Below are 7,877 nucleotides of genomic sequence, written 5' to 3'. Positions count from 1 at the left end.
TGCAGTTTGTTTTTCCTCGGCAGGATGACATCTACCAGCAAGGCAATGCAATGAGTCACACAGCTCGCATCGTAGTGTATGAGAGTGGTTCGAAGAGCAGAAAGATGAGTTACTTTAATCCCCTAGCCACCAAATCGAGGCTCTGTGAGACCACCTTGATTGAGCTGCTCGCGCAATGGTTCCTGAACCGCGAAACCTAGCACATGTGGCCCCAGCGCAGGAGTCGGTATGGTTCCACATACCTGTCGTTATCTTCCAGAACCTCATTGCCTCTTCCAGCACGTATCGCAGCTATTCGTTTCCCAGAAAGTTTTTGACAGGTAGTCACATTAAAGTGAATCGTCAGTGCATTGTACGTGTATACTGCTAAGACTCCTCTCCAGTTATGTCTTACAGACAGTAGGATTCCTAGCACTGCCTAAATAGAGGCGTGTTACAACTTGTTGCTAAATGTTTAGCGCCCAACAGCAGAGCAATGTCAGAATTCCGCAGCAATTACTGTTGCTATCATTATTTGTCTCCTTTATCGTATGTACAGTACTTCAGTTTGCCTTGTCAGGTCACAAATGTGGTGAAAACATGAAACAGTGAATGGTAATTATAACACTTTAATTAACTCAACAAATGACACAGCATTACAGCTGTCAATCTCGTAACAACGTGAGATTCTTCTTTAAATTTCTGTTGTATCAAATACACGTTGCAGTAAATATAAATTACTAAATATAACATTCCATAAAATGTGTAAAAACGTCGTAACATTTGCGTTTGTCTAAAGTGTGGCTTGGTCCCTCCGGCGGAGAGGAGCAGACAAGAGAAGGCACTTGTGTCGTCAGCGGGGCGTCGGTCGGCGGACTTCACACGACGGTGATGCGGACGGCGTGTTCTGTGGTGGAGGCGGGGGCGGCGCCGCCCTCGCAGCCGGCGGCGACGCAGTGGCGGCCGCCAGGGTTGTCTAGCTGCCGCGGCGAGGGCGGCGGGTCGCCGGCGCCGCCGTCGATCACCGTGACGGAGGCGCGCGGAGCCGCGCCGCTGCCCGCCGCCGCCTTCTGGTGGTGCTGCAGCACCAGGCTGTCGACACAGCGCCACGTCAGGCCACACAAGTCTGCTAATATTAAACATACTGTCCAATCTGAGGAAGAAATTTCTGAGAATGTACGTTTGGAACAGAGCATTGTATGGCTCTGAAACATGGACTGTGGGAAAACTGGAACAGAAGAGAAGAGAAGAGAAGCATTTAAGATGTGGTACTACAGAAGAACGTTGAAAATTACCTAGAGTGGTAAAGTAAGGAATTAGGATTTTCTACGCAGAAGCACAGAGAGAACGAAAAAATGTCAAACATGGACAAGAGGAAGGTAATGGATGATAGGACATGTGTGAAGACATCAAGGAATTACCTCCACAGTATTAGAGGGAGCTGTAGGGGGTAAAAACTTCATAGGAAGACAGAGATTGGGATACATCCAGCAAATTATTGATGACTTAGATTGCAGATGGTAATCTGTGGCGTAAATGTTGACGCAGGAGACGAATTCTTGGCGGGCCACATCCAACTTGACAGAATAATATTTTTTTTTTAAAAAAAGAGAAAAAAGAAAAATTGTCAGACAGTGAGGCGTCACAGAAAGGCGGGCACCACATGATCGTTAGGACCAGTAAATTATTTAATACCTTTGTTAAAGAAGGAAACAGCAAGTAGTCGAATGTGTGCTCACAGGGGAAGGATCTGACGTCTGCGGCACCGACTTTGATAAAGTTTTCCAAGGAAGTTTTGTGCTGGAAATAAAGAGACATGTGTTTCGGTTTTTCCCTAGATACTTCCTAGTTTCCCTTAGAAAAAGTCGAGGTCGAAGTTGATGACTGAAAATCTTTTTTCAATACTCTACATAAAAAGATCGTCTCAATACAACCGTTTTTTTATTAATGTAGAAGGGGGTCCAAAGATAATAATGATCGAGTTATTAAGGTTCTATGCTTGTGTGCTGTAGGTTGGGTACCGTCATTCTACGCATCTAGGAGAGCGAGGTCGGTGGTCTAGCGGTCGGTCTGCCTCTGGCAGTGATAAAGCGAGCACGCGTTGTATGCGTTTCGCGTGTTGTGCTGCTTGTGAGCGTACGCGCGTTTGTTTACTTCCCCGTAGTGGCTTGTCTTAGGGTCTGAATTCATCCACCATTATGGCATTCTCCTGTTGCCAAGCTACGATGAAATTGGTATTTCTTTTGGCTCTTGTATGACCAAAAGCGTATGAAGCAAAACGCTTTACAAGGGACGAAATGCGTCTCTGCCTTCGACATGTTTTCGGGATTCAATTTTTGAACATTAGTACCACTGAATATAAAACTGGCGAATGATGAGCTCAGCACCGACTTTGTGTAGCACCACGATTGCCATCTCAAGTTCTTATACTTTAATGGCCAAATAGAAACTGTCTTCGGTTATCATGCTGGTTTTGGCCTCCAAACGGTGGGAATTTCCGGCAGTGTCATCAGTAACGTTGGTGAAAAGTGGAACAGGTGCTAAGTCTAGTGTATCCTCAATTGTATCCATCAGAGAGGAACTGAACTGAGAAGTCATGTGCCCTCTTACTGCGTTATTGCCGACTGCAGGGCTGTCGTCATGTACTGTGGGCGCTTCTTCATGTTGTCACCAGGAAGGCCATGTCCTTTCTGAGTATATCCAACGTAGACTGGTTGGGACTTCGATCACAGACATCGCTCTCTCAGCGACGCAACCTGTGTTAACTCAAGCTTTCGCGGCTGGGCTGCCTGCTGCGCCCACTCTGAATCGGTCAGCGCCGGCATCCACTCTTCTAGACGACGTTTTGCATGTCTCTCCTACGCTGCCGCTAGAGGCAGTACCAACAGACGATGGCCCTGGTTCTTGATTATAGAGCTGTACCGACCTTGCTATTCTGCCATCTGGCCACATGCCGATCGACCACCATCCGTCATCCGACAAGGAGCAAAGTGCTAGGTAGCAACGATCGCCGAGGGAACTGAACAGACACAGCAGTACGCCCTCTGGTGACTGTCCCCATCGCCTGTGTGCACCGGATGATGAATATCATACTGATGATTCGCTGTCATCTGACACCCTAGCACAGGACGACGTCAGCATCCACCTACAGTCGCTGACCTTCCTCTGCCTGTGTCTGATGCGGTTGCTCCCATTTCTGCTTTCAGCGCTACCTGTGGGCGCACCTTTGACAGTGTTCCTCTGCAAGAGACTCGGTGAGACGTCTGTCTGCTGGGCGGACTACGTCGATGCTAAGGATGGACATTGTGGAGATGTACAGAGCGATGAGCCTCACTGGTGGGGTCGGCTCCCTTCCTGTCAGTCACATGCCCTCCTACGGGTTCCTAACGAGGAGTTCCTTGTACTTCCTCTGTGTTTTCATCACCCCCCCCCCCCCCTCTTTATGAGGGCAGGTTTTCAAACTTATAGCCTAGCCACAGTCAGTGTCAATACCATTCGCAAGTTCTCTAAGCTGGCATTGCGCCATGAAATGGTGTATGCTGCGGACGCTGACATTGCCCTTCTTCAAGAGCTAGATGTTTCAACGCTTTTGGCTTCCCATGGCTTTACAGCACACGTCTCCCATGCTTCCTATACTAGTAGCACGGTGGTGATTTTCTTACGTGATGCAGTTGCTATCTCCCAGATGACGGAGGCATAGCTCTTACGTTTTGCGGCATCCGGATCATCAACGTCTACGCGTCATCACTGCCGCGATCGTTCTACTTCCTTTTCCAAGGAAGTCACGCCTCTCTTCCTTGGTTGGCAGGATGCCTTAACCATGGAAGGCGATTTCGACTCCACTCAGGCGCCCAATGTGCCATGTCACACTCCGCAGCGGTGCTAGGGGCAGTTGTCCAGCACTTCAACCATGCGGACTTTTGGAAGCATGTTTATGGCGTTCGTCAGCGTTTTACGCATTTCGCTAGCCGTTCTTCCAGTCGCCTCGATCATGTTTATATCTCCTGTGATTTTTTTATGGGTTACAGACTGCTGAATCTGGCCCGTTGCGTTCTCTAATCATGATGCATATATCTGTGCCATCAGTCTCTGCCGCCAGAGGATGGGGCGCAACTGGGGACCATGGAAATTCAATACAATAAATCTTACTTCACCTCACTGCTGGTAGTACATTGAGACTACATCGACAGCGTGCCGTCGACGCCTCGGTGCATATCAGTTCTCCCTGTCATGGTGGGTGCTTTGCACAAAGCTTTCCCTCTGCAATGCTTTGACTAGTTACGGAACATAGGGCAAAGTGTGGCAGCGACAAGCACAGGATTTCTACTGCACCATTCTCTGGAAATTTACTATGATGCCGTATTCGCCCCGGAGTGTCAGACGACAGTGAACAGTGTCAGTCACCACTCACTGCCTACTCTTGACATCACCTTGAAGGAGCTATGGATGGTTACGGCGCGCAAAGACGACAGATTAGCCCTGGAGCGTCCGTCAGTGTCCCATATGACAGTGAAATTGCGCTATAATGGGAGGACTTTTATTAATTTCTTACGATTGAGGATTGGTAGCGCTTAGGTACCAAAAGCGATTTTGCCGTCCATGCATATTATGTTATTTTGTACGCTGCACAACGTCACAACCATTCCAACGTTATAGCGGTCTTCCGAGTCTCTTTCGGTTTGGTTCATGGGGATAGATTTGCTTGCGACGTCATGGAGGAAGAAGACGATGATACAATTCAAGTGGGTTCTACAAACAAGTCACTTGGGTCTGACGACCTCCCACTAGAGTTTCATCAAACATCTCATCCCACATTGGCGCGAGTGTGAACGGAAAGTTGTCGGAAAATTACGTCGCCTATCGTGCAGATCCCAGAACGTTTCCTCGAACGTATCTTCAGTCCCATCCACAAGCCTCCTGATACATCATGCATATGCAACTATCGCCCCTTGGCGTTGTCCCACAGCGACACAAACATAAATACCTGGCTGTCAGCTGCACGCCTTAAACGGACGGTCCGGTACGTGTTTTCCCTGATCAAACCTCTTTGGGAGGTGCCAATAACATCCGCACTGTCCTTTTCACTATCGGGACACAATCTCTCTTGCTCACGCTCGTCGTGTGCTTGCACTTTTGGCCACTCTTGACTTCAGCCAGGCGTTAGATCGCGTCGATCATGACTACCTGGAACTGGTGCTCCACAGTACGGGATACCAAGATCTATCGTCGACGTCGTATCGCCTCTCCTCTGGAGAGTAACCTCCCGGGTTCTCTACAGTGGCCGTCTCACTCTTTCCAACTTGATCCAGCATTCAGTGTGTCAAGGATGCCTGCATTGTCGTATGCTATCGCCATGGAACCGTTGCTCCGTGGCCTCCGTCAGCGCTTGTCTCTACTGACTGTGCCATGTATTAAGCTCCATTGCTTATGCAGAAGATCCCGTCCTCGATCTTCGTAGCGGCGCTGAGGCCGGGGAGTACTTGACACGGGGTTACACCTACTGCGAACCTCCTGCTGGCTGCCTTAACGTCCGCAAATCGAGTGCTATGGCAATAAGTGTTGGGATTATTATTGACAATGTTGCTCCATTGCGTATGGCTGCTACCATCCGGTACTTAGCACTCGATTTCGCAAGTGATGTGCGGCTCACGACTGCCCTCAACGACCGGGTCTCAAGGTAATCACTTACCGGCACTCGATCTTCTACAACGAACAAAGTATGTTAATATATTTTTGGTGTCAGGTATCCGCACGTAGCACAGACACTCCCCATTCTGCCAGCCATGGCCCGCCGTATGCTGGCAATACGGGGTTCATATTTTTGCCATGGCCTACTGTTACAGGTACCGTTCAGGGGCAATTTAGGCCTGTATCATGTTCCTGACTGAGCAATAGTGCTTTTCGTCAGCTCTCAAATGGTGCTGTCACTCCGTTGTCCCATATGCCTTACGAGCATTTCGCTGAAGGGCCTTGCACCAAGCTCTCTCTCTCTCTCTCTCTCTCTCTCAGGCCCTATCCAGCTTTCGGACGTCCCGCCAGCGTTATTTTACCACTACTTGCGCCATTTTTTCGTCGAAATAAGCTATGTCCGTAATGGGATGTTACTAATGTGATTCGTGCCCATGAAGTCGATCTATGGCTTTCTTCAGCGCAACGGGTCGCCAAAGGTGATTGAGTAGAAACATCTCCACGTCGACTGGGGTGTCGTCTGGCGACCGGTGTGCGTTCCATATCTTGTCACTGACGTCCAACCTGAATGGAACCTTGCGGTCAGTGAGAAGCAAGAACGCCGAGCACGTCTTCAAGGGATTCGTATTGCTAACACCCCGTTGTTTGTCACCCATGATGTTCTGGACACGGACGAGCATCGCCTAGAATGTGGATCAGCGATGGGTGTATGACTTTTGGTGCGACAGATGCTGGCCTTAATCTTCTCACCTGCTCCTCTTACCGGACTCGTTATACTTCCCACAAACACGAACTCAGTGAACTGGATTTGTTGACACTCAGTTCACCAGTTGTTTACCGACAGCGAGAAAAATATCCTTGATTATTGGCACTTCGTTAATGAACGTCATTGTGACGCTGTCTATAGTGCCAAATAGAGACAAATTTATTCTACTTTTCTTTCTAGTGTCTTTCTCAAAGTACCATAGATTTCGAGCGTTACTGCCATCCTTTGGATGCCAGGAAGGTTCCTTTGGAAAAAAAGGCAGGATATTCTGGGTTAATATTAAGAAGAAAGGTAAAGAAAGAAAAAAGGTAAATCAGTAGAGAGTTCGCGAGCTGCTTTATACATCTGTTTTTTCACCTTGCTGGTTTCTAAAAGTCTGTGTGACTTTCCTTCGAAGTTAATAAAAATAATGCCTGTAATGTTCGAAAAAAATGAAAAGCAGTCGAGATATTAGGCTACAAGATAATCGATTCGTGTTCGATTGTTAGTCGTATCTCCCATTCATTCGACATTTTTTGTTTCGGTGCATCATAATATTCTGCTAATGGGAATACCTTTCATTGCCTTTATTGAACGCAAGCACTGGGAAGTGTGACTAATAATCAAATAAATATACATGTATTGAAAGCTATTTTCATCGAGATACATGGTGCGCTAGAATAGGACTGTCGTAGGTGCTGATTCTCAACAGATCTGCATCATGAAAGTGATACCTCCGGAATGTACCTCTTTACTTTCTCCGACAGGTAGATTTAAGTTGGTCCATAACCAGTTGTCCGCTCCTGTCTTTCAGGAGATGCATTTATATGTTTGGTACGCACCGAAATTGATATCAGACAGATCAGCTTTAATCAAGGTGAATTATATATGTTTTATACGAACAACGAGGCGGAAAAGATGTACAATGAAGAGGAATTTTGTTCGTCGGCTGCGCATGGAGCAGGACATATTTACGTTTTGCTTGTTTCTATGATAAGTTTCACCTCATTGATTGCGAGGCCGTTCGTGGATAGACGATCAGTTACGATTAAGCAATAATGCATTTTAGGTGTATTTTTCTACTAGGTATCACGATAAAAATAGCTGTTGGTGCATTATATATACTGATTTGATTATTAATCACGCCTCCGGATGTTTTGCTTTAAAGGAACGATAATGAAAGGTAATCTAATTGCTAGAATATTATCAGATACATCGAAAAAAATATTGAATGAGAAAAAGCCAGTAAGAAAAATGGAAGACGGACCAGCGTTTTGGTAGTTTAATGCCTTGACCACACGCGCGCCAATCCCGCCCTGCTACAGGTGCAGAATGATGTGTATCAAAGCTACAGCATGAAAACACAGAAGGATTAATAACTCGAGTATTATTAACTTTGGAACCCATATTACTTTAATAAAAATGTTTGTTTTTAGACAATCCGTCAATGTGTAGCATTAAAATT

General features: G+C 46.9%; 1 protein-coding gene across 1 annotated transcript in view; it reads right to left on the bottom strand.

The window, feature by feature from the left end:
* Nucleotides 1-857: 857 nt before the first annotated feature.
* Nucleotides 858-7,877, bottom strand: part of LOC124788919 (beta-alanine transporter-like) — a 462,896-nt gene continuing 455,876 nt past the window's right edge. The window contains exon 11 of the mRNA XM_047256201.1: nt 858-1,071. Within this exon, the coding sequence (XP_047112157.1) occupies nt 858-1,071 (214 nt within the window). The remainder of the gene's footprint in view (nt 1,072-7,877) is intronic.

The sequence above is a fragment of the Schistocerca piceifrons genome, chromosome 3, assembly GCF_021461385.2.
Source record: "Schistocerca piceifrons isolate TAMUIC-IGC-003096 chromosome 3, iqSchPice1.1, whole genome shotgun sequence".
Classification (NCBI taxonomy): Eukaryota; Metazoa; Arthropoda; class Insecta; order Orthoptera; family Acrididae; genus Schistocerca; species Schistocerca piceifrons.
The sequence above is the reverse complement of the archived record's forward strand: the minus strand, read 5'-3'. Positions and strand labels throughout refer to the sequence as shown.